At 41.9% G+C, this 27,348-nt stretch overlaps 1 protein-coding gene across 1 annotated transcript in view; it reads right to left on the reverse strand.

Annotated features, from left to right (window-relative positions):
• Positions 1 to 27,348, reverse strand: part of MYOF (myoferlin) — a 173,944-nt gene that overhangs the window by 38,259 nt on the left and 108,337 nt on the right. The window contains exons 22-36 of the mRNA XM_065922927.1: positions 26,310 to 26,416; positions 23,489 to 23,681; positions 21,828 to 21,983; positions 19,012 to 19,143; positions 16,955 to 17,118; positions 14,360 to 14,474; positions 12,709 to 12,814; positions 11,151 to 11,296; positions 8,607 to 8,780; positions 7,498 to 7,606; positions 6,104 to 6,181; positions 3,485 to 3,666; positions 3,233 to 3,391; positions 3,010 to 3,108; positions 1,918 to 2,079 (exon numbers count right to left, since the gene is read on the reverse strand). Of these exons, the coding sequence (XP_065778999.1) occupies positions 1,918 to 2,079; positions 3,010 to 3,108; positions 3,233 to 3,391; positions 3,485 to 3,666; positions 6,104 to 6,181; positions 7,498 to 7,606; positions 8,607 to 8,780; positions 11,151 to 11,296; positions 12,709 to 12,814; positions 14,360 to 14,474; positions 16,955 to 17,118; positions 19,012 to 19,143; positions 21,828 to 21,983; positions 23,489 to 23,681; positions 26,310 to 26,416 (2,082 nt within the window). The remainder of the gene's footprint in view (positions 1 to 1,917; positions 2,080 to 3,009; positions 3,109 to 3,232; positions 3,392 to 3,484; positions 3,667 to 6,103; positions 6,182 to 7,497; positions 7,607 to 8,606; positions 8,781 to 11,150; positions 11,297 to 12,708; positions 12,815 to 14,359; positions 14,475 to 16,954; positions 17,119 to 19,011; positions 19,144 to 21,827; positions 21,984 to 23,488; positions 23,682 to 26,309; positions 26,417 to 27,348) is intronic.

The following is a 27,348-nucleotide window of genomic DNA, read 5'->3' on the forward strand; positions in this document are numbered from 1 at the left end:
TCTCTGTACAAGTCCTGACGAGGGCAGCTTTGCCAATTAACTCCCCCAAAGGGACCATCCCAGGCTCTCTCTGCCCATTTGGCATAGGCCCAGGGCCCCACAGTGAGCAAGCAGTTCAGTAACATACATGCCAAGCTAGCAGCCTAGAGCAGAAGGGCCTGAGCTCTGAACCAGATGCCTGGGGTCAAACCCCTGCTCTGCCACCGACAGCTGCATGACATGATCTCAGGGAACCTGTCTACGTCCCAGGGATCTCAATAACAGTAGGGTTGCTGAATTAATGAATGTGAAGTGCCTAAAACTGTACCTTAGTGCCTGGCTCTGCTAGGTTAACAGGGTGTGAAGTCAGCACTTAGTTAGAATTAGTTAAAATTTAGAAATGATTGAGATAAAACTGAACCTTCACAGGAAATAACTGTGGCTTGGGAGTCTTTCAGCCCTGGAAGTTCAATGCCAAAATAGGATGCTCTTTTCTCATTGTCTCCTGATTCCTCTACATACAATCTGGTGACCTTGGTGATACTATCTGATTGGGGAATCATGAGCTGGTCTCAGGTCTGCCTGGTGTGTGGTTCAGATTATTTCCACCTCTGTCCTTGCACAGGAATAGACGTTAGGGTCAACTGAGAGGCTTTCCTCACTTCTGCTGACCAAGGCTAGATCCCAGACTAGAGCTTGGGAGGCAGGGAGGGAGCTGGCGAGAGGATTAAGGATGGGCGGAATGGCCCCAGGATCACTCTGGGATTCTGGCTAGGAGCCTACAGGGGGTGCTCACTGGTAGCATCCCAAGGGGAAAGCATAGGCTTTGAAGCTGGAGGTACCTTAAGTCTGAATTCTGGTCACCCACTTGCTAGCTGTGTCCCCTCGTGTAAATCACTTAACCTTTCAGTTTTCTCCAAAGCACACAAGAGAGGGATGAAAATGCCTGCCCTGCAGGCTGGAAGACTTGATGCAGGGAGTGTGAACGCAGCCAGCACTGGGCTCTACATAGCTGCAGCTGTAGTCTTGACAGAGTCTCTGGGCACGGCAGGCAGCGCCTGGCACTGGTTATGGAACCTGGAGAGGGTATTTTCCCCTCCAGGTCTTGGTTTCCTTATTCGTAAGAGGAAGAGTTAAGCCACATGACCCTGGAGTTCAAGAGCCGTGTGCTGGAGACCCTAAGGGCAGAAAAATTGACTGGGGTGGGAAAAGGACTGGGAAGGTTCTAGAACTTCCACCCCATCAAAACTGAGGAAATGCCTTTGTATCTCTTGTTATAGTAGAGTATAAAAAGAAAGGTTTTAATGTTTTAAAAAGCTAAGGATTTAACTGCTTTAAAGATGGAAAGATGGAGTAGCCTCTTCTTGCTCCCAAATATTATGGGGTCTGCAATGGAGGACTGTGAACCAGATCTGAGGCTGCCAACTTCTAATAACCAGAGGGGAACATCGATGGAACAAAAGTGGGCACCATCCCTAGGCGTGCCTGGAGGTGGGGCACAGTCACAGGCTGCTAGGACACAGCCCCATCACCCCATTACTCTGCAGCTCCCTTTCCCCAGCCAGCCAGTCACTATGGGGGCTTCTGGGTCACACACCTACAGGAGCGTGGCTGGGGCTTAATAGTCTGTTCTTGGAGGGTTGATTGAGAGCTTGTCATAGACAGCTGACTAGATGGAAGTTTCCTGGAGAAATACCATAGGATTGTTCATAGATACTTCGGTGTCACTGGGGCTTTCTGCAGCTTTAAGGAACTATTGCTACAGTGTGAGAATCTAAGGGAGGATAGTCACTGACAAGCAGACTAAGGCAGGGTTTTTCTGTTTTTGGACTTTGGAAATATATGAATATATAATATATGGATTTGTATATATTCATTTCTCAAGTACAAGTCAGCAATTCAACACACATGAACTATCATGGACTCTTGATACAGTACCACTCTCATGAAGAGAACAGAACTTGGGAAGTTGGGTGTCTTCTTCAGGTTTTTGATCACCACTGACTCGACCCTTTCCCCTCCACACTCCACAATGAGACTGGGGGAGGTGACAGAAGCCATCTGGTAATTCTTCATATTTCTTAAACCCCAAGCTAGAATCTAAGAAAACAATATAAAGAGAAGGGAAGAAAACCCAGCATATTAAAAATATTCAAAAGGGAACATTTTTTCTTAATAATCGGTAGATTCTTTAAGATGGACTTGTACCGATTTGCCTCAAATCTCTGAGAATGTTATCCTAGAAAGCCTGGAGGTCAGACAGAGAAAGTGCTTTTGCCCATTTTCTTCCCTTATCTGAACGGATAAAGAGCAGAGCAGATAAGAAAGCAAGGATCAAATCCCGGCTGGCCACAGCTCTGAGAACTCGGGCAAGTTAGTAACCTCTCTGGTTCAGCTACAAAAGGAGCTGAGTATTCCCCATCATAGGGGTATTCTGAGGATCAAGTGTAAAACTCTTAACACAGAGTCTGACCTGCAGGCATTTATTCAAAAATAAGAGCTGCAGTTTAAAGTCATCTGTCTCAGTCTTCTTAGCAAGACAGCCCGAGGGTGGAAACCTCCAGGTAACAGCTTGTTGACTGGACAAACGGGGAGCCCTCACTAGTAGGCAGGATGCCGTCCATCAGGTTCCCTCCACCTGTATCTGCTCAGACTGTCTGACACGTCACCATTTCCCATTCTTCTCATACCTCCCTCCACCTCCCTCTCAGGTCCCCTTTACTCAGCACACACAGACATGCTGCTAGAGTCCATCTCCTCTCTCCCAGTTCTCCAGTTGACCCAGGAAACTTAGAAATCCACTGGCTCCCAGTAAATGGGAATTCTAAATTCCCTTAGCAATATTGGGATCAACTTGTTTTTATTGATGAGTATTCTATTTTCCATGAATATTTCTGTTTTGTGGACAAATTCTAAAGGAAGTTGGAGACAGCAAGAGAAGACACAGCAAGATTCCATTCCTATACAAAAGATTCCATTGGGTGGCCACATCCATTTGATCTGACCAATAAAACAGAGCAAGCAGCATACCTCAATAGCAGTGAGCTGAACCACAGGCCTGATGCCCTGGGGGACCATGTACAGATTTGGTGCCCTCTGCGAGGGAAGAATGGGAAGGTTGGAGCCATCCTGTGAAACAAACATGGAAAAGTCAATGCCTCCCTTTGGTTCAAGTAAACAGTGCCTGGAGTTGTTAACAAGTGCTTTAATTGGCCACTCTGAAAAAAAATGTATGTGAGAACTCAGTAATTACCTTGTGCCTCAGGATCAACTCTGCAGTTACAAGGACATCCCCACAGGTTTTGTCTCCATTCATCACTGGGTACCAGAGAAGTTTGGGAGTGATGTCCATTTCTGAGTCTAGTTTCACCAGAGGAGAGCACATGCTTCGTCCTAAAAATTCATCTTTGCCCTAGAGAAACAAGCAATCCTGAAATTCTCTGACAAACATCCTTATAAATCTCCATCATTCCCTAAGTCATCTTAGAAATGCTAAATTACCTACCACTTGGTCATTGTCAAAAAGTTCGATGATAACCTTGGGTGGGTTCTGTAGGATGGTTTGGGGTTCCCCATAAATTTCAATTTCATCGAATATAATCGTTTGGTCCCATGTGGGATTCAGAGTTGAGTGGATGATCTCGGTGGTTTTACTTCGATGAAGGAAGGAGACATGAGCATATGGATCTAAAACAGAAGAGAGTAACAATGGGCCATGGCTGAAGTCTGAAACCATAAAACTCTTGGAAGAAAACATAGGGGTAGGCTCCTTGACACTGACTTGGCCGTGGTTTTTTAATTTGACACAACAAAGGCAACAAAAGCAAAAATAAACAAATGGAATTATCTCAAACTAAAAAGGTTTCCGTGCAGCTAGGTGAATCACCAACAAAATGAAAGGCAAACTATAGATGAATGAGGAAAAAATATCTATCTATATAGGTAGATACATACATACAATAACATATAATTCAGCCTTAAAAAAGAAGGAAATTCTGCCGTTTCTGACAACATGCATGAACCTGGAGGGCTTAAGTGAAATAAGCAGACACAGAAAGACACAGAAAGACAAATACTACAGGGTATCATTTATATGTGAAACAAACAAACAAAAAGTCTTAACTTAGAGAAACAGAGAGGAGAATGATGGTCCCAGTGGTGGCCGGGGGCAGGGGAAATGATGTGAATTAAAGAGTATAAACTTCACCTGCAAGATGAGTAAGGTCTGAGGATCCAATGGATAACATGACGACTACAGTTAACACTTTTCGTATAATTGAAATCTGCTAAGAAAGTACAACTTAAGTGTTTGCACCAACTCACAAAACGTAAATTTGAGAGACAATGAATATGTTCACTCAACTGTGGGAATCCTTTCACAAGGTGTACATATGTCAAATCATCACGTTGTTCACTTTAAACTTTATCAACTACCTCAGTACTGCTGAAAACAACTAAGAAAAAAAAAAAAGAAGTAATCTACTCCTCCTCCATGCGTAATAATTTCACCAAACCTTTTTACAACTGCTTGGGAGCTGACCTATCTGAGCAAAAGCCTGCTGTCTAACTTGAAGCTTTTGCACAAGCTGAAAGGATGCCTGGCTTTTAGCATTGCAGCATCTTATGAATGGGATTCCTTGCTTTTACCCTGATGGTATATCTTCTGTTTCAAACTGTAAGGCATGTGCTTCGAGTTTTATGCAACTTTAGTCAAGAATTAACTTTGACTTGCAGTGTTTGAGTGCCCCCTGGTGGTGAATATTCAAAAATGTCTTCCAAAACCATTCTGGAGCGCTATTAGAGATTACCTTAAATCTGCTTTAATTTGTCAGAAAAGGAAACCATTCACAAATGTTGGTTAATGTTAGTGCTCGGAACACACCTCACAATTGATGTGAGCATGCCAGAGTGTCAGGCAACTGGTCCTAGAGCTGGTTCCATAAGGGACGCTCTGCAGGCCTGCAGGTCCTGAAGTGGAATGCTCCTCCTATAGCTCAGGGAAATTACAAGATGCTTGCTCCTTGGAAGAAAAGCTATGACAAACCTAGACAGAGTATTAAAAAGCAGAGACATCCCTTTTCTTACAAAGGTCCCTATAGTCAAAGCTATGGTTTTTCAAGTAGTCATGTACAGATATCAGCATTGGACCATAAAAGAAGGCTGAGCACTGAAGAATTGATGCTTTCTAATTGTGGTGCTGGAGAAGCCTCTTAAGAGTCCCTTGGACAGCAAGGAAATCAAACCAGTCAATCCTAAAGGAAATTAACCCTGAATATAGCCGACTCACTGGAAAAGACCCTGATGCTGGGAAGGATTGAGGGCAGGAGAAGGGGGCAACAGACCATGAGATGGTTGGGTGGCATCATCAACACAATGAACATGAGTTTGAGCAAACTCCAGGAGATAGTGAAGGATAGGGAAGCCGGGCGTGCTGCAGTCTATGAGGTCACAAAAAGTTGGACACGACACTAGCCCAGGAAGCCCAGGAACTAGTTATGGTCCCACCAGCAACAGCACACAAATTCCCAAGTAGCAGGTACCCAGAACCTTCCGCTGAGAAACAGTCCAAAGGTAGCAAAACTAGAGGGGGTATAAGTGGTGAGGGGTAATGAAGTCTCATGGTTTGTTGGTGCTGGAAATTTGGGGAGCAGGCAGCAGAGGAGGTCAAGATGGACTCCAAAGTAGGGAAATGAGTGAACTGGTGATTATCATTTTGTCAACTTAGAGAGCTACAAAAAGTATTTATATATACATAAATGTGCTGACTTACCAACCAACCCAAGAGTTCTGGGGTAAAAAGAGAGCTGTAAGCATAAACAAGAGAGCAGAAACTACTTTTCTTCTTGGTGTTTTTCATCACTTAATCCCTTAATGATTATTAGTATTAAAAGATCACATCTTCTCCGGCACTCAGCAACTCGGAGAGTTGCTGTCTGCTCGACAGACTCGGCCATTGTTTAATGACTGAGCCATTGACTTCATGCATATCAAGCTACTTACTCTCAATAAGGAAAAGCTTTTTGTTGTTGTGCGAAATAACTCAAAGCATCCACTTGATGAAAAGTAGAATCAAGCTAGCCTGCTGTGTAATAACATGTGATATGAAGTTTTTTTTTTCCTTTACCTGAAAAGCTATCCTTGTCTAGAGCCATGAGGTTTCTGGCTTGATAGATATAGCAGCGCAGGTGGTAAACGTAGACTCCTAAAAGAACAAGATGGAGGTTACTTGTAAGAAACAGAACACTGTAAACTGCTATTTTTCTATTGGACATAACATATATTTCAGATAAATGGGTTACCCAAATCCACTTCCCCACAATTTATATTGTATGTACAGAAGGTATACAGCAGTGATGATGTGTCTTCCAAGTGTTTCCTGCAAAATGAAGCACTGTAAAAATGCTACAGGAAGTTCATTGCAAGTGTATCAATCAGGAGAGCATACTCCTGGTATAAACTACCTGGATTTAGGGTACTGTTTGTCATTGCTGACCTTTAAAATGACACTGGGTCTATAGGAGTTACTAAAATAGGGCTTTCTATACCATTTCAGCACCAGATCCAGGAAACAGTTATCTGCTAAGTTTTTCTTTGATATTTCAAAGACTTTATGCTTCTTCTCATTACTATTTTAATACATAAATGACCCTCCCCACTACACTGCTACCCCACCCTGCCCCTGCAAACACACATAATTTGAGAAGCAGTAGAGACCTGTGATTCAGTGCACAAATTCTGGGCTTCTCTGGTGGCTCAGACAGTAAAGAATCTGCTTGCAATACAGGAGACCCAGGTTCAATCCCTGGGTCGGGAAGATTCCCTGGAGAAGGGAAGGGCTACCCACTCCAGTATTCTTGCCTGGAGAATTCCATGGACAGAGGAACCTGGGCGGCTACAGTCCATGGGATTCCAAAGAGTCAGACAGGACTGAGCGACTAACAGAGTATTGATTCACAACGCAAATGCTAGGAACCAGACTACTTCAGTTCAAATTTTATCTCTAGTTGCCTACAAGCTACAAAATCTTGGTCAAATAATTTAATCTTTCTGTACTTTATTTCTTCTTGTGAAATTGGGAACGATAATGGTACCTCCCTTCTAGGGTTGTTATAAAAATTAAATGAGATAATAGATGCACAGTACCTGGCAATGCTAAGACTAATATGAGTATTTGCTATTATTATTACAGAGTAGGTCTGCTTCATTCAAAAATTCCTGAAGGTTATCACTAAAACCAACCTTAATTTTTTGAACTTTTTCAGTAATTAAAATAATCTTTGGAGGGCTCTTGATAGAATGAGTAAATATCAGACAGGTTATGTTAAGATTAAATATTTGACCATCCTCTACCCCAAATATAGTTATTAAAACTGTATTTTAAAAAATCACATTCACTGTATGATGAAAATGCAAGTCACATTTACATAAAAGGATTTTTTAAAAATCACATTTGGTGATTCATAGTTATCCTGAGATAAAAATAGAAGTGAAATTCACAAATACACGTTTAAAACTTACTGTCAAAATTACAGGAAACAATGGGAGTGTTTGCTCCAAATACAGTGGTGGCGCTGTGCTTCTGTTTTTCTACGCTCTTTTCCTCTCCATCCTCCGTAGTGTCTGCGCCCTAAAATAAGAGGCAGGAAAACCAATTAGTAATGCCTAAAAATGAAGAGGTAAGAATTAGAAACAAATGGAATTTTAAGAGTTTTCTTAATCTAATCATTCCATTTTTAAAAATGAATGAAGCCCAGCATAGTGACAGAATGGGAAGCTAAAGCCAGCCTTTCCATCTCAAGACCAGGTTTACCAAACCCTACCCCTTGGGGGTGGAGGGGTGGGGAAAGAAAAGTGAAAGTCTCTCAGTCTGATTCTTTGCGACCCCATGGACTGTACAGCCCATGGACTTTTCCAGACCAGAATACTGGAGGGATCGAACCCAGGTCTCCCACATTACAGATGAATTCTTTATCATCTGAGCCACCAGGGAAGCTCTGGGGGGTGGGGGGAGGAAAGCATAAAGGATACATAAGAGTATTAGGAGGAAGGGAGGAAGAAAAAGTGGTGGAGGAAGAACAGAGAAAGGTGTAGAAATATAAAAATAGGTTGTGTCCCAACAAATTTTCAAAAATGGTCCCTGACCACCACACTGATTTAAATCAATCACCACCATTTTCTTAATTCATTCCTTCTACCATTCTGCTGTTGTCCTCCCTGCCTTTCTATTGTGCTTCGTGTGAATTGTTCTCTGATTTTGTGAGCCGTCCTTCTGTTTTCCTTCCCCTCACACCTATATATTTAACTTTCTTGGCTTGTTGAACAGTTGTAGTTTCCAGAGTATGACCCAAAGAACCTAAGCTTGGAATGTTAATAGATGTCACCCACAGCAAAGGCTTTGGAACAGATACACTTGAAGAAAAGGCTAGGTGAACCAATATTAAACGGGCTTCTTAGAACCTTCCACGTGTCAATGGTCTATTTACTCTGCATTGCTGAGCACCTATGATGTGTGGCTTTCTACCAAATTAGGTGCAGTCTTACAGTAGTGGAGTCGGTGGCCTTATATCCAACATGCATGTGCCTTCCCTCTGTGACTATAATTTGAATTTTGGCCATTTATTACTTACAAGGGCCCCTTCAAGTTTAAAGATGGCAGCTGCACCATGTGTTTCTGAAGGAGCCATTTTTCTCCTCCAGCGTCTGCGGCGAAATGTATCTGAACTACGCTGTTTCCAGTGAAATTTCCAGCCAATTAGCGAAGCGTATTCCCAGCCATCCCGGTCTTCAAATTCTGCCATGGCCTAAAACAGAGGTAAAACATTTAATGATAATCATCACCATAACAACGTTCCTTATATTGATAAAGCCGTTTACGATCAATCAACAAATACATATCAAAAGTCTACTCTGGGCCAAAGCACTGTGCTAGAAGCCAGGGTACAACAGAGAACAAAATAGACAGGCTCAGGACTTTCCTGGTAGTCCAGTGGTTAAGAACCTGCCTTGCAATGCAGAGGATGAGGGTTTGATCCCTGGTTGGGGAACTAGGATCTCACATGCTGCAGAGCAACTGAGCCTGTGTGCCCTTGTGTGCTACAACAAAAGATCCTGCATGACACAACTAAGAACTGACACAGCCAAATAGGTAAATAAAATACTAAAAAAATAATAGACAGGTTCTCTGCCCTTGCAGAGGTGATGGTGGGGATGCAGAGAGGACAGTAGCAACTGAAGTAAAATGAGATTTTGCCAAGGTGATGGTTGTACCAACAGGAGGAGCCCCTTATTTAGACTTGGTAGCAGGGATGGGGTGGGATATGAGGTCAGGGGTAAATCAATTGGATTCTTTTGCAAATTGCTTTCTATTTTCTCACTTCACTAGCTCATAAGCACACTGCTATTGTGATATAGTTTGGGAAACATTATTATCTCCACTTTACATATGGAGGGAAGAAATGATACCACCCTCCCCAGGGCTTAAGTGTTTAAGATAAAAACTTCTATAGCTAATAAGTAAATCAGGGTATACTACTTCTAGAATAACTACTATAATGACTAAGGTAGCTTTTATGGTAAAAACTATTTCTATTTAATTATCTCAGTTTTCAATGTTTTCTTCAATTCATTCAGCAAATATAAGTGCCTACCATGCAGCACTGGGTTAAGAGCTGAGGAAGCAGTGAAGAAAGAGATAGGGTCCTTGCTCTCCTGTAGCTGACATTACAGTGGTAGAAATTTTACATAAATATCTTAAAAGTATGACTAGATTTAGTAGATATAAAATAATATTGAATATTATTTATGATTTCAGAAATAAGAGCTTCACGTAGGTTATTAACATAGGGGCTACTTTTTTTAATTTTGAATAAACAGAAAGTCCAGGTCAAGGATGATCTTGTAATTAACCCTCTAGCAGTGTTACTAGTGGCACCAAAATATTTCATGAAGCCAGGAGTGAGGCAGGCTGGGGAACGTGATCAAAGTCTCTTGACAATACTCTTTGATAGAACTGGGCCATGCTTCCGGTCTTCTGATTTGTTGCTCAGTGATTTTTCCTCCTCACCTTGGTACTCTCATGTGGAAGAAGGGAGCCAAAGTGCCTCTAGAAACATCTCACCTCATCAGGATAGAGCTGATTGCAAAACAAATATTCATTCATCAGCTCATTCATTCTACTTCATTATTTATTAGGAACAAGGTCTTGCGCTAGCAGAAAAGATATGATAAGATGAGAATGGTTCCATCTTTGGAAGCACAGAAGAACTGAGAAGCTTACTGGCTAATAAAAAGCCACTTCATCACATCTACTGTAAGTCAGGCACTTTGTGGAATAGAAAGCGTTCCTATTTAGAATGAGCTTAGCCTGAGTTCACTCTATCACTTACTAGACATGGTGTGGTGGTTTAGTTGCTAAGTCGTGTCTGACTCTTGTGAACACATGGACTATAGCCTGCCAGGCTCCTTTGTCCATGGGATTTCGCAGGCAGGAATACTGGAGTGGGTTGCCATTTCCTTCTCCAGGAGATCTTTCCTGACCCTGGAATTGAACCCGGGTCTCCTGCATTGCAGGCAGATTCTTTACCAGCTGAGCTGTGGGTAGCCTGAAGCAAATCTATTCAACCTCTGTGAGGACTGTCTGTAAAATGAGAATGAAACACAGATTTTGTGGATTGGAGATGATATATATTCAGTGCTTACCATCATAGAAGGCACACAAAACATACCAGTTACTATTGTTATTAGTATTATTGTTCCACTCAATTTATTATTATTCTATTTAAGCATATAACACCATAATTAGATGCATGATATTATACCCATTTTGCAGATGAGAAAGGAGACGAAGCCAGGATTTGAATCCTTAGATGTTTTGTTCAAAGTCTTGAGCTACTGCCACTACTATAATATGCTATCAAAATAATTTCTGCTTCTATCACTGCTTTTTGAGTGGTTCTCATTATTTAGCCTGCTTCAAAATCACCTGGAAGACTTAGTTGTTGAAACATAGAATGCTGGGCTTACCCCCCGAGTAGGTTAGAGGTGAGGGCACACTTTTAGAACCCTTGAGCAGGGTCTCAGGCAAATGGTTTCTGTAAAAACAGCTGGATTTACTGTGGTTCTGAGTGATCCAGAAGATAGAGCCACCCATTCCCTCCCACTGCTCCTCTTACCTTTGCGGTACTCGAAGTGGATTGTGTTAAATCTTTCTTGCGTTTTCGGACCAGCCTTCGGCGTCTATGAGTATGATACATTTTTTCTGCTGCGACCCAGGATCTGGGTTTATTATCAGGAGGAATGGTAATCCCATACTCCCAGCCTGGAACAGAGTTGGTGAATGGTTATCCAAAAGAGAGGCACATGCCAGACTGCCAAATAAAGTTTGGCAATAAAGTTAAACAAAGTTCCATGAAACACTCAGTCCCTCTCTGTCCCCCTCCCAACATTCTCCACTGTCCTGACTGAATGCCACTGCCCCTTCCACTCTTATGCAATCTGCCAAACAGAATACAGCCCGATTCCCGTGGGTTCTTCCTCAAGAAGCTTCCTTTGTGGCCATGGGGTTCACCTCCACGTTTATACTTTCCATCATTCATGGAAATTGAATGCATCTAAGAATAAAGTGGGGCTTCCCAGGAGGCTCAGTAGTAAAGAATGAGGAATGTCTCCAATGCAAGGAGACAGAGGAGATGCAGGTTTGACCCCTGGGTTGGGAAGATCCCTGAAGGAGGGCATGACAACCCACTCCAATATTCTTGCCTGGAGAATCCCAAGGATAGAGGAGCCTGGTGGGCTACAGTCCATGGGGTTTCAAAGAGTCAGACATGACTGAGTATGCACTCACACAAGAATAAAGCCCACTGTGAGAGGCATTTGGGAACAGTGATAGAGGGCATGGCCTGTGTAGTAACAGACTGGGTTCAAATCCCAGCATCACCTCGTGTGGGCTGTTTACTTTAAAAGTTTCTTGCAAGTTGGTAAACCTGCTGGGGGCCAAATGTGCTCAGCATAAAGGTAAAATATACCTTTTTCAAAAGAACTAATCAAAATAATGCAAGCAAAGCACGAGGACCATGATCAGCACACAGTTTGCACTCCAACAATATTATTAGAAGGGCCGGTTCGTGCATCCAGATCAAGAAACATATAACCTATTTGAAATCTTCCTTATCAATGGTAGTTCTTTCTGTGTACTAGTCCTTCAAAAGAAATTCAAAAATCAAATTTTCTCTTTGGACAATTCTAAATGTTTTAGTTCCATTTAATGTTAGATTTCTAGCCATAGGAAAGGATAAGCATCATTACCAGAAGCTATGTCAATAATCTGCCTTACTGCTGAATAGGATGACTTTTAAGGCATTCTGCAGTTCTTCTTTCCAAGGTCGGGGGCTCCTGAGTTAGTGTGACCTTCCCAGGGAGCGTATGGCGTGGTTGGAATAGAGAAACTCGAAACTCCAATCCCCTCCCAAATTCTCATTGGATCCCTGGCATCTCGAAGTCCAGCTACCCCGGAGCCTGTCACCTTGTATCTTGAGAGCCTACCACCCTGCCCTTGTCCAAGCACCTGTTTCTCTCCCAGATTCCGCATCTTAATGGTCACAGTAACATCACCTGACCCCCTGCTTGTCTTAGACCAGAAGACGGGAGACTCTTCCCTCCCAAGGAAACTTGACTTTAACCAAGGTATTGCTGGTCAGGTAATAGGTCGGGGTAATAGGTCTGAAATATTACCTCTCTCATCCACTGCACGATTAATGTCATAGACCCATGCATCATCCTCCCATTCCCAGCCTGGAGGGCAAGTGAGCTCGCTTGGTGATGCTGCTTTATCGCCGTTCTTTACAAAAAACAAACGAACAAACAAAAACAACAAAAAAAGAGAAAGAAGCCACAGTGTTAAATAAGAGGCAAATGTGAGATAGGATTCCTCACACCTAACTATAGATTCACATGCTAATTTGATACCTTCATAGGCAATCTTTTCAGAAAAATTCCTAATCTACACACAATTGCCAAACAGTAACTAGTTGTTAAAAGAATACTTTGTTTCTACTATTAAGGCATATGTTATGGTAAACCACAGGAAACTGTTTTTTGTAGGTTAAAAATGGTCAAAGATCAGCAATGTCATATGGTTCAACTTAATATTATGAAATGATGCAACTCCCATCAGAGATGGACAGAGCATGAAAAATAGGTGTTTTCAAATATAGGGTAATGCTATAGGAAGCTGTAGATGCTAATCATGTAAGACTGAGCAAAGTTTATGCAAAAATATTGACAAGTTCTGTATTAAAACTGATAGAAGTATGAAAAAGAAGTATATAGTAAATGAAATAAAGGAGATAAACACAAAAATAGCTTCACTTTAAGACTGTGAAAATTGACAACAGGAGACCATCTATTCATGAACTGACAAAGATGTTAAAGTGAGATGGTGCGTGTCTAGAAAAAAAAGTCCTCTTTTCTGTTGTTGGAAATATAAATTCGTACAGCCTCTTTGAAAGTGATTTGCCAATATTTGTCAAAATTTTATATGCACTGAAACCTTGACCAAGGCAGGGACCTCTTCTACAGGCAAACTTTCCAAAGTAAATAAGAATGTATGTAGAAGGATGTTCATTGTCACGTTACTTATAAAAAACAAAGACTGTAAAAAAAAAAAAACCAACCTAAATGTCAAAGAGAGGAGCAGTTAAATTATAGAGGGGTGCATATAATCAAACATTCTGAAGAAATTTTTTAAAAAACTCAAGATATCCAAGATACATTATGTGAAAAATACAAGTTGTGGAACTGTGCCTGTGACACAATTCTATTCAGGTAGGTAAAAAAAGAAGTTACTGTATAGGAACAGAAAACTGCTATCAGTGGTTCAATGGTTATCTCAAAGCGGGAGATATGGATCAGGGAGAATAATTACTTTTCATTTCCTTTTATGCTGTTTGACTATTCTAAAGACATGAAAATTCGATTTATGATTTTAAAAGCTAGTTACATAAAATAGTAAAAAACAAAACAAAACAAAACTGCACAACCCAGACTTTGAAAGTGAAAGTCGCTCAGTCATATCTGACTCTTTGCAACGCCATTGACTATACAGTCCATGGAATTCTCCAAGCCAGAATGCTGGAGTGGGTAGACTTTCCCTTCTCCAGGGAATCTTCCCAACCCAGGGATCAAACCCAGGTCTCCGTGTCCCAATACCTAGTTAAAATAGGCTCCATGTATTTTCTATAGGAAATAATTATGGATGTGCTTTGGAGGCATAAGTTATAAAGGAAAGACTGTTCGGAGCATGAGATGGGGCCGAAGAGCCGGGGAGCCCCGACTTGTGCCTGGGGATGGTTTCTTGGAGCTGACCCAGGAGAGGCGCTCTCACCGCATCCGTGTAGGTGTCCTCCGCCGGCTTCCACTCGCCCCCGGGGTAGCGACTCTCATTCTGGTACACTTCATCTGTGAACTCTGTGTGACCCGCATCCGCCTCGGTCAGCAAGCTGTGGGGGAAGAGGCTCTTGTTACCAAAGGAGAAACCTTACCAAAGGTGGTCGCTGACCACCTCAGCTGTTTCCAATGGCCGGAAAATATCTACACCCCTGGGGTGGCCCCCTGTTCCTTCCCTGCCCTTACCCTATTGGGTTCCCCACTCCAAACTCCTTTTTGTACTAATAGCTTTTGACATTCCTTTGAAGAAGGGCGGCTGGAACAAGGAGACCTAAATTACAGAGAACGTCTCAAATTAGCAGCGTTGCTCCTGCTCAGTAATTAGGGTGGGGACTGGGAAAACTGCCGTTGTGGGCAGCTTCTTCTAGGGACCTGGCTTCCGTTTCTGGGTCAGGTTAGGGCCCTTCAGCTTTTTCCCAGCCTGACTCTTGGCTAACAGTTCAAAAGAACAGAGTCATCTTCCCTCTTTCCTCCTGTTTTAAAAATGGAATAGAGATGGTCTCATGGGCCAAGTGTGGAAACCTTTCACCCGGGGTTTGCTTGGTCTAGGTAACACAAACTGAAGGGAGGGGTTTACATTTTCTGGATCGTTGCTTGGTAGGAATGGCAGCCAAACCAGGTCATTTTAGACTCTATGGTCTATTTGGCCAGTTGAGAAATCTATAATGCCTCCCTGTCATGCCAACTTTCCTCCTGGATTTGGAACAACCCACAGAGGAAAGTACAGAGATTCCAACTTTGGCTTAAGTTTTCTGCCAGGTATCTGCTCAACTGAGGTTTCTTTTTTCCTTTTGCTGTCTCTACATCATTTCCCTGCTGTATCCTCCCCTAGAATCAAGTGCTGGAGGGAAATCAGAAAACAAAAAGTTCCCACCCTTTGTATAAGTTGGGCTTCTCCATCGCTTCTCTGACTGCTGCTTCTGGGGTCCCATCCATCTCTGACAGGCTCTGATGTTGAGCTTTTCCAGTTCCAGTTCCCCTGGCCTTTTCCAGTTCTCACTAAACTTCCTTCCTTCCTTCTAATTCAAATCCCATTTCCTTTCTTCTCACCAGCAACCCCAATTCTACCTAAAAAAGGCCGTCTTAAGTTAAAAGTAAAAGTGGAAGTCCCTCAGTCGAGTCTGACTCTTTGCGACCCCATGGACTATACAGTTCATGGAATTCTCCAGGCCAGAATACTGGAGTGGGTAGCCTTTCTCTTCTCCAAGAGATCTTCCCAACCCAGGGTTCAAACCCAGGTCTCCCACATTGCAGGAAGACTCTTTCCAGCTGAGCCACAAGGGAAGCCCGTCATGGGTTAAAAGTAATTGTACACAAATACTTAACAGACAAGACCCAGCACACTTCTTTCCCTCCTTTCCTAATCCTGTGTGCTTATAGGAAGCAAGTGTGGACAGAAAGAACAAACTCTAGCTTGAGGCCTTCAACTCCAACTTCACAAGCTTGTTTCCTCCAAAAATAAGTATGCTGTCCTAAGATGGAAAGAAGAGGGTGTTCTGGCTCCAAAGCTTTTGGCAACACTCAGAAGCCACCCTTTGGTTTCCCCCAGACTCCAAGGGACACATACTTGCCCCCTCTAGTGTTTCTTTCTTTTGAATAATAGCCTTTGAGGTGTAACTCATATACCATACAACTCATCCATTTAAAGTGGGCCATCTATTTTCTGCAGACCTTCCAGCATATTGGTTGAGAACTGCTTTTGGCACCCAGGCTAGACTTGGCTTCCAGCCCTGTCTGTGACTTCCCAGCCACAGTTTGTATGCCTTTGGACAAGTGACTAAGTCTCTGCATGTCTGTTTCATCTTTAAAGTGGAGATAACACTGTTTATTTGTTGGGAGATCATTCTTTGTGTGTGTCTCGCATTTCTAAACATAGGCTCCACAACTTTTGTTGCAAACTATCTTTTCAAGGATGTTTATATGAGGAACAACCTCAAAAGACACAGTGTTTCTCTCCAGAGCAAAGGGGCAGCATGCTTACTACATATTATGAAAGATTTGGGTGCCCTGAGCTGAGGATTCCTGCTACACAATCCTCTTCATGTACAAGTGTCACCTGGCCCTTTTTTGTCGCCCTCTAGGAATTGGGGCTCAGAGAATGAGAGCAAATATTGATACTCTGGTACTGCTCTTTGCAGTGAGTCTTTTCTCTCTGCTTTGGGAGTCTGAAGTCTCCTGCCAACATCCACGAAATTGTGGCAGGTGACCTAGATAGCTTGCAAGAAAGATAAAAAATCTAAGGCTCTTCATGATTTTTGTAGGATTGCAATCCAGATTTTTTTAAAAAGGACACATTGCTTGACACATTCACATGTAATACATTCTTAGTTATGTTGGTACCAAGTGCTTTTTAATAATTTTTTATTATGAGAAATTGATGACATCATTCAAGCTTCTATGAGTTTCTGTGGACTTCTGCTCAGCGAGTGTTATATAAATTTGATCAAGAATGATGATGGAGAAGACTCATTTAGCAGTTTCTCAGGAAAGACCCCATTTACCATTCTTTTTTCTCAGAAAATGGAAAACTTACCTTCTTTCAGGATCAACTATCCAGTCTCCTTCCCATTCCCAGCCTTTTGGAGGCAAAAAGAATTCCCTCTTGAGTTTTATTTTTCCTGTGACATCGGAAAATTTATGACGACCCACTAATCCGGAAGTGCCCCATTTTCCAAACATGAGAGCTTGATTTTCATACTATTAAAAAGAAATTGGAGAAACATAATCAGGGAGCAAGAAATAAAGCCAACGTATAAATTTTCAGGTCCATCTAGGACTTAGGCTAAACAATGAGGAAAAGTGAAAAAGCTTTATATTCAGAAGATAAGGACCTAAGTTGGACTATTACTGATTATGCAACCTTGGGTAAATCATTCATCTTTCTAAGACTCAGTGTTCTCATCTGTAAACTGAGGATAATACTCCCTTTCTCATAGGATTACTCTGAAGTTCAAACGTACAAATGATTGTGAAAGTGCTTTGTAAACATTGATATATCATGCTAGTTGTTTCCACCATTATTTTGAATGGCTCCAAATAGTTCTCTGAACCTAATCTTTTAGATACCTACAAAAGTCCTCAATTTATGAACATGTAGTCTTCTAAAAGTTTATTTATAAGTTGGATGCCTAGAACATGGGGCACATTTCCCCACAGAAACAATATTAGGATTAATGGTACATTTTCTAGGCAGCACAAAGGACCCATCTGAAACATGAAGGTCCTTTAGTACCCAGCCTCTATGTGGTCAAAAAGCTCTGAGCCTTCATTGCTTCGTGAGTATGGTGAGTAGGCCAAGACCTTTCTGGAAGCAGGTTTTGTGGCAATGGCAGACCCAGGTTTATAGAGCATTCCTTTCTAAGTTAGAATTTATAAATCTATAATCTGGTCGGTTTTGCAGTATGTAAACCATATAGAGGGTTGAGATTTGCCAGTGTTGAGAGTCTCTGGGTGCAAGCCGACATCTCCATTTGTCTGCTGATGAGCTTACTGAGAACATTATTTATATAAGTAGCTGGGGACTTTTTGGCTAAAGGAGGATGAAAGACATTTGAGTAGGGGCCTGGTGAGGGACCTGGTTCAATTCCTGGGTAGGAAAGATCCTCTGGAGAAGGGATAGGCTACCAGTTCCAGTATTCTTGGGCTTCTCTTGTGGCTAGTTGGTAAAGAATCTGCCTGCAATGCAGGAAACCTGGGTTCAATATCTGGGTTGGGAAGATCCCCTGGAGAAGGGAAAGGCTACCCACTCCATTATCCTGGCCTGAAGAATTCCATGGACTGCATAGTCCATGGGGTTGCAAAGAGTTGGACATGACTGAGCGACTTTCACTTTCATTTTCAGGATCCTACTATGTGCCAGGTAAAGAAAAGCAAAACTAAAAGATGCCATGGGTTTTCTTGCCCAGCTAGAAGATGAGAGCTACAATCCTGAACCAGCAGTCAGGTATAGTATAGCAGAAACACAATTACGATTTAGCTAGAATGAAGATAGTCTTCTCCTCAATTATTTGAGCATGAAGGCCCATCTGTAAAAGAATGGAACTCATCTGAAAATTGTCAGAAGACATCCACTGACTATATCTAACACATTTATATCAATAAGCACTTTGAATAAAAGAAATATACAACTAACTCCACTTTTAGATGTAACAGTTGGTAAAAATTGTTTTCAAGGGTTTAACTCTAATGAGACTTTGGATAAACTAAGTGGATTTTTAACCCAGTGAAGGATTTACAAATTATCTCTTACTGTTTTTAAAGTATTCAGGCAGCATTTTCTTTGCCCCTCGGCAAATCCCTCTGAGAATGAGTCTTCTATGTTTTAAAGACTATGTGGCAGAAAACAACCACTCCAGATCCCAAGCAGGCGTCTCAAGGTTGGCACCTCTCAAGCATTCTTCACTCCTGGAGTGCCTGTGTGTGGATCACACTGGGGTGTCCCAACAAAGACCTCCAGTCAATCATTCCCAACCCCCTTAGTGAAGGGCCGTTGGATGGAATTTTAGTTAGCGATTATGCTGGTGGTTGATCTGACATCTGAATTGCAACATAATGGTGCTCCCCCCCAAAAAGGAAAAGATAATGATGTACCATTTCAGCAAAGACGGTGAATGTTCCTTCTGCAAAGCTATTGAACTTCTTCTCAACAGCACTTAAACCCAACCAGATGTTCACACGCAACTCCACAGGCACCTTTGGTCCGTTGTTTTTTTCTTGTGGATACTGTGAGATGTATAACAACATGAGCCGTTATGCCAGGCACAGCACAGACTGTGATATTAAGCTGAAAACAAAAGTAGACTGAACATCTAATCATTGTTTTCAACAGTCTAATTTTGTTTGTGCAGCTAAAATATTTCCAAATGACCCTTCTACAAAGATTAAAATAATAACTAAATCAGAAACACCTGGGTGTCCCTGAGATCTTTCCAGGAGGCTCATGAGGTCAAAATTATTTTCCTAATAGTACTAGGATGCTACTTGTTTTTTTTTTTTTTTTTTTTACTGTATTGACATTTGCACTGATGGTAAAAAAAAAAAAAGCAAGCGTGGATAAGACTCCAAGCTCTGTAGCAGGAATCAAGGCAGCAACACCAAACTGCACTGGTAGTAATAGTTTTCTTCATCACTCCCAGTGAAAAAAAAACAAAATGCCAGTTTCACTAATGAATTCCTTTGATAAAGCAGTAAAAATGGCTAATCCTAAATCATGATATCCAAATACATGTCTTTTTAATATTTTGTATGCTGAAATTCTGCTGTGTATTTATATATGCTTTGAGAAAAGATTCTGATGCAATCGAGCTGTGAACTGAACTAGACTTTTTTTTTAAATGGAATATCTTTTATTTCTGAAATAGCAATTGGCTGCCCAACATGGTTATTCATACTTGGATATGGGGCAGATGTTTTCTTGAACATAAACAAGTGAGCTTGTCATTTCAAGGACAATAAGTGACTGTATTTTGTTGCCAATGATAAAATTCAAGGTTTCAGGTTAAAAATTAGAAGTTTGGAAAGTTTGTTTCTGCCTCAGTGGGTGAACCTGATAGTGTCCCAATACATAAGAGCTTTTATTATAAGTGATATTAATGTGACTTTTTATTGTATGATGAAACATGTCAACATTAGGAAGATTTGCCTAATTCAGTGAATGAATATTTTCCAAATGATGAAAGCTTTATGTTACAAAAGTCAGGCATGGTAAAACAGCCATTCAAAGTACAAGGTAGACCAATGGATTTTAATGTAGCAGAGAATGAAAAGTTCACTGATATGGTTTCAGATTCCACATTGCAATTTATCTTTTAAAAGCTACTATTTGAGTTTGGTGTTGTATCCAAGATAAGTACCCACAATTATCTGTAAAAGTTATTCAAATACTCCACCCTTTTCCAAATACATACAATATGTGAGGTCAGATTCTTTTCATACACTTCAACCAAGCAACTCAGAGCATCAGACTAAATGTAGAAGCAATTTTGAGAATTCAGTTATATTTCTGTGAGGCCAGGTTTGCAAAAGTGCAAAACAGTATCACTCTGTATTCTGATTTTTAAAAGGAAATAGTTATGTTTTATAAAAATATATAGTTTGTTAACATATAATGGATTTATTATAGTTATCTTAAACACTTTTTAATGTCAGTTTTAATTTCTATTACAGTAAATACTGATAGATAGAACCATGTAACAAATGCTGTTTGAGGTCTCCAGTGATTTTTTTTTTTTTTTTTTTGAGAGTGAAGAGAGGTCTCAAGACCACCACCACCACCAACAACAAAAAAACACTGACTTAAATGACTACCTAAACTGGATAATGAGTATTAACAAAATACATATATACAACATTCTCTTAAAAGCATTTTGCTGTTTATCCACACTGAGTTCTAAAACCCAATACAGAGAATACCACTCTGCCTCCTCTCCCACCTGCTGTGAAGTTTTATTTATTAATCAGTTTGCCTCCATGCAGTGCTGAGGTCAATTATAATTGTGGTTCTATCTTAAGTAAAATTTATTCCACCAAGAGACACTTGAAAGAAGATAATCACCTTCGTTCTATTTTCACCCTCTTGATTAAAGAGCAAAGAGTGCATTTATTAAAAGTTTAGCAGATATCTCCCTGTTTTAATGGAACATTCTCCTGTGACTGCTTTTTTCTCTCTCGATTTTTCCCGCGTTTCTGATATTCTAAGGAACTCAGGAGGAGTTTGGAAGGGAGAGGGATGTCAAACTTGTATCTGGCAACTATTTGGATTTCTTTGTTTCCATCCCCAATCTCCTCTGGTTCTTCTTATGCACACAAGGGAAGTGCTTAATCCAGGGTTCTGGGATGAGTTGATGGGTTCTACAAAGTCCCTGAATCATATGCAGAATGTTGGAGACATCTGAGATATGTGTTATTTTGGAAGACAGGGCCAATAGCTTTCATCAGACTCTTAAAGGAGTCCATGTCTCCAAATATGTTCAGAACCCCAACCCTAAAGTAGTAATTCTTAAAGTTTTTTCAATTTGAGGACCCATTTGATTAGAGCATAGATTGCATGGACTACCTATATTACCTTTGTTTTTTTCTGCTTCCCAAACACTCACTAGTAGGGAAGGCAAGAGTGGCATTGCATCACATGAGACATTAGAGGTGGAAAATTCATACCAGAAAGCAAAGCATTCACAATGCCATATTAATATTAGTGTCACAAAGACCTCTACAGAAGTGTCCTTGATTGAAGCCAGCAGACCTCAGGCCACTCTGGTAATTACCACCCTAGAGGAAGGACCAGAAGAGGCTGAAATGGATCAGGATCGCCCTAGCCATTCAATGGCTAGCAAATTATAAAACAGCCCTTCCTGGGAACATGGGGTTTGCACTCCAGTACTTCACATTACACAGCGAGGAAGCCATACCTTCAGAAAGATGGTCTGGGTTTTCCCACAGTACTTCCCAGACGCATTCCCGCCGCTGGTGGAGTATAAAACCTGATGCGCGGGAATGCGTGCGTAGGCCAGTCTTTTCTCTCCCCGGATCATCCAGATGATGATGTCAGGCATGCTGTTCTGGGGCTGGTCACAGGAGGGGATGGAACAGGAAGCAAAGCTAGAGTTAGTCTAAATGCAGAAACAGCACTGCACCTGCAGGCTGAACCCTCAGGGCTCCATTTATCAAAGAAACAACGTGGTTAGGGTGCTGCCAAAATTTCTTCTGAGGCTCATGTCTTCTGGGACCACAGGTTTTTGGCCTGTGATTGGCCAAAGGAAACAGAGGGAAGCAGAGGGCCTTCACTTGCCAAAGGCCCTTTCGACAGAGAAACTGTGCGAAATACCCCCTTTTATCTCTTTTGAAGAAAAGACGTCCACAGCAGTCAAGGGGTTACAGATTTCATCTATTTCACAGGGCATAGACAGAGCATCTCTACCTCACAATCCGACATTTTCCAAATGTGCAATATTAACTTAGCTATTTAAAACCTCTTTTTTAAAAAAATAAATAAATAAAACCTCTTTTTTTTCTGATTTTAAAGCTGATATAAGTTCACCATAAAAAAACTCTGAAAGGAACAAAGCCTAGAAAGTGAAAAATAAAAATGTCCTGTCATCACATGTGTTTTTCGAATGTACCTCTACTCACAAATGTATGACAACTTGCCCTCCACCTCCCCATCTGTGAAGGTCAGTGGGGAGGGGTCTCCTACTCCCTTGTTCTTCCAACCCACAGAGGTCAGTGGCAGCCAACATTAATCCAGCACTCACTGTGTGCCCCATGCTGGGCTAGGGCCTTCTCACTCTTCATCTTCTTTAACTTCATTAAGCAGTGCTGGAAACTGAGTACTACTTTTCTCCCCATTTACTTATTTATTTTAAATATGTCTTTCTTTTATTTTTGGTTGCGCTGATTGCCACGTGCAGACTTTTCTCTAGTCGGGGCTACTCTTTGCTGTGGTGCATGGTCTGCTCATTGCGGTGGCTTCTCTTATTGTGCTGTTGGGGAGCCTGGGCTCTAGAGTGCATGGGCTTCAGTGGTTGTGGCACTCAGGCTCAGTAGCTGTGGAGTATGGGCTTAGTTGCTCTGAAGCATGTGGCATCTTCCTGGACCAGGGATCGAACCCGTGTCCCCTTGGCAGGTGGATTCTTAACCACTAAACCACCAGGGAAATTCTCTTCATTTAATCTGTGGGAAAACTGAGGCTTAGAAAGATTGAATACCTTGCCCAAAGTTACGCATGGTAGATCCAGGATTCAAAGCCAGGTCTTTTCTCGATCCCAACCAAAGGTAGTACACAGATCTGTTACTGTATCACTCTAATTGAAATCTTCTCTGATTGTACCATGACAATGACAGCATGGCCATTATGAAGACCTTTCCAGGACAACCAACTCAAAATTCTTCTACCCTGACCTCAGTGATGTTTATCCATTAGCATTTCAGTCCAATAACTGCTTGATTTCATCATCCATCAGGTCTGCTCAATGTCTAAGATAATGTACTAGATTTTCTCAACACCATCTCTACCCCTGGTGCCACTCTGCAGAATCCTGCTTCCATATCAGATGAAGTTTAAAAGCCCTACCTCCTCAGTCAGCTGCATTAATTTATCGAGCCAGTCCTCGATTTCCACCAATGTGGACTTGACCTCTGGGACCTCAGACCGCATCCTCACAGCTGCCTCATGTATCTGAGAGAGCGCTCTGGATCGCAACTTTCGGATCTGAGTATCAAGAACCGTGACATTAGGTTTTCCTTCTGTGAGAGGCAACGTGTATCTAAAAAGGGAAAACAAAACAGAATATGCAGAATGGCTTATTCGTTTTCAGAACTATCAAATTCATTTACAATTGGTTTCAGTCTTGCAAACCACACCAATTTCCTAACAGACTCTAAAGAGTGACCATGTTAAAGCTGAAGGTGAATGTACGTGGCTTTGGCAGAGCAGGCCTGCCAGACAGACTCTCCTAACTCTCGTGGGCATGTAGGGGGATGAAAATTCCAAAGCCATTCCTTGGGTTTGACCCAAGGCCTGTGGAATCACTGGGAAGGAGATGGAAACAGAAGCAACAGCTGGGAAGAACTGGCCTTCCCTTCTTTTGCTTCCTATGATCACTGTACAGACCCACAAAATGAAGAAGGAAGGGACATTTGGAGATGATTTAGCAGACTTCTTAACCTAGGGCCCATGTACCCCTAGGCAGTCTGCGGGGGCCCCCTAGAGGTCTGTGACTCCCTGAAACTTATAAAGAAAAGTGTCTGTCTGGGTTGGCATGCAGTGTGACATCATGATAAAGATGGCATCATGATGAAAACCAGAGGCTTTAGAGAAGAATATCTGGGTACAAGTCCTGACTCCATTATTTACTACTTCTGCGATGTTGACCAGTTACTGAATCTTTTGTTTTCCTATCCTCAAGTGTGGGAAAATAATATCTACCTTTAGAGTTGTGGTGAGAAGTAAGTAATTTAATATATGGCAAGCCTTTAGAGTAATGTCTACTGCAGGGTATGGCAACCCACTCCAGTATTCTTGTGAGGAGGATTCCATAGACAGAGAAGCCTGGTGGGCTACAGTCTGTGGAGTTTCAAAGAGTTGGACATGACTGAGAGTGCATACACACACACAGTCTAAATGATATTGCCACCATCACTGTCATCTCATCAGATAATCAAAGGGGCCCATTCCTTCCTAAAAAGGCAAGAAGCCCTTGTATAGCTCCCACTAGAACAGCTGAGCTGGAGCCAGAATTAACCTTTTTCTGCCAGGGCCTCCCTCTCAGCAGAGCTGCTGATGGGGAAAAGTGAAGTTGTCACCTGTTTCAGGAAATTCTACTCTCACTGTCTCTACCTAGAACTTTTATTGGTTAGAATTTCACCCAGATTCTTAAGGACATCCTAGCTGACTTCCCTAAACATAAATTTCCTAAAATTAAAATGTATCCAATTTGATTCTTCAAAAAAAGTATAAATAAATATTTTTGTGTTTTGCTCAACAAGCCTTGAAATTCATAGGCATTTTCCACATGAAAGGTATTACCAAATGTTATTGTTTGGCTTCACTGGTAATTATGGCAATACATTAGAAGGGTTAAGTCCCTGCAATGATTTTTTGAGGCAAAATATAGATGGAAGCTGTAGCTCAAAGGCCACATACAAGATGTTCAATAAATAGATATGGCAGTGGGAAACACATAATAGGAAAATAAGTTAATAACCCAACTCCGGGCCTCAGATGAGTCACTTCATCTCCTTGGGCTTCTGTTTCTTGGGTCTCTTTTGTAGACAAAATAAGAAGATTGGAAGAGATGACCTCTTAGGACCCAAATATAAATTCTCTGCATTTAAACAAGCTTCCAGTTGCGCTTTAATCTTAAAAGAAAGTGAGTCGCTCAGTCATGTCCGACTCTTTGCAACTCCATGAACTGTAGCCTACCAGCCTCCTCTGTCCATGGAATTTTCCAGGCAAGAATACTGGAGTGGGTTGCCATTTCCTTCTCCAGGAGATCTTCCCGACCCAGGGACTGCACCGAGGTCTCCCGCATTGTAGGCAGACGCTTTACCGGCTGAGCAACCTCAGCTGCATCAGAATTACCTAGCCAAACCACTAGAGGGCACAAGGAGACTGGGAGACAGTGTTCAGGCGTTCGCTCAGAGGCAAGGAGGGCGGCCGGGCGGGGAGGGCGGGGAGGGCGGGGAGGGTGGCCGGGGCGGGGGGGGGGGGGGGGGCGGGCGGTGGACAGCCCTGGTTCTTGCTAGTGTAAGTTCTGAAATACTCAATGTGCTTTTCTTTTGGGACTTCCCTGACCACTGCTTTATTGGCCAACATTTAAAATGAGTTCAGAAGGATCACTTCCTCCTTTGATTTCCAAATGCCCAGAGATCTGAACGGTTTCCCCAAGTCATAAAGGTTCTCCAGCTTCACCTAAGAAAGGCTTGGCCAGAGGACTCGTTAGGCATCTGATGATAAAGTAAAACTGCCGTTTCTGAAAATGTGTTTATGAATTAGGAATGCTGTTCTAAATGGTAAAATCAATGCCCCACCATCAGATCCCCTTCTCCGTGGGAGCCAGGAGTCACCTTTCCTGGGGTGGTGGGCACACCAGGGATGCCTAGAGGCGGAGGCCAGGCAGACCAGCCCTTCCGCCTGCCCAGCCCTTCCCCCGAGGCCGCGCCGGGACCCGGAGGGGGCCTCAGCCTCCCCTCCGCTGCTTCACAACTGGCACCAGCAGAAAGCGGGAGCTCTTCCTGCTGGTGATTCACAGACTCTTCCCTTTTGAGAAACTTGGTTGATTCAAATTACTTTTCTGGCAAACACTAGAAAATTCTAGAGACTCTTCTGGTCTTGCAGTTTAAGAGAGGGGAGCTCAGCTGGGGATTCTAGAGTACAAGTACGATCACTGTACCTTGTGTCTTCTATAACTTCCTCCAGGAGCTTCTGCCACATATTTGCCAATTGGTTTGAAGGCATTTTACCTTGTATCCCTGCTTTTAGAGCGTCTATGTTTGATTGCTGAAGAATATGGAGAGGGGAGAAAGAATTGGTAATTGTGCACTATACCCGACAAAGGTTTAACTTTTATTTTCAAGAAAAATACACAAAAAGATTTAACAGAAAAATGAAAGGTCTTTTTTTTTTCCTTTACATTTGAAATGTTCCCCACAGATTAACTCTGTTTTTCTCCAAAATGAAACCAACACCAATATATAAAGTAATAAGACAACCTTTTCCTATAGCTTGACCTTTGAAATGAAGCAAATTTTATATATTCAGAAAGTAAATAAAAGAAAAACCAACAAGGATGGGGGAAGGAACCCTAAAATGGACTGTAAAACAGGAACAAGTGAACCTAACTATATGTCAGATGAATAACATGATACACTGAATTAGCCCAAGTAACTTTTGAGCACAATGATTCCCTCAGTTTGAAGGAAGGAAAGAACCCTAAGTATATCAAACTCTAATTAGATCTGTTTTTCCCAGTATTTAACCTATGGAGAACTAAACAAATGAGTAAATATATTGAGGATAATGGAAACTGGAGAAGTGAGCTATAAATACGGAAAGAGGGAAGACTAGAATAAACCCCATAGTATTATCAATAAAATGGAATTGAAGTCATCCTTATAAACTCATTGCACTCAGTATACTGACAGATATAAAATATGCATATGTATACACACAACATATGTGTGTATACATGTGGGTTTGTCTGCTGAGAAGGCCTAGAAGCAAAGACATCTCAGTAGTACTGAACACTCCAGTACCCTGCCAGATATTATTCTTTACATTCCTCTCCCACTAAAAGGAACCAGGGCTCCTTAGAGAAATTGTGGTTTCAGAGTTGGACCACAAAAAGTATAAGATAAACCCAGAACATATTATTGTGTCATGTTGAGCATCTACCAACAGAGAGGTTGAGGGAGAGCCCACCATGGTCCCCA

The sequence above is a fragment of the Muntiacus reevesi genome, chromosome 2, assembly GCF_963930625.1.
Source record: "Muntiacus reevesi chromosome 2, mMunRee1.1, whole genome shotgun sequence".
Classification (NCBI taxonomy): domain Eukaryota; kingdom Metazoa; phylum Chordata; class Mammalia; order Artiodactyla; family Cervidae; genus Muntiacus; species Muntiacus reevesi.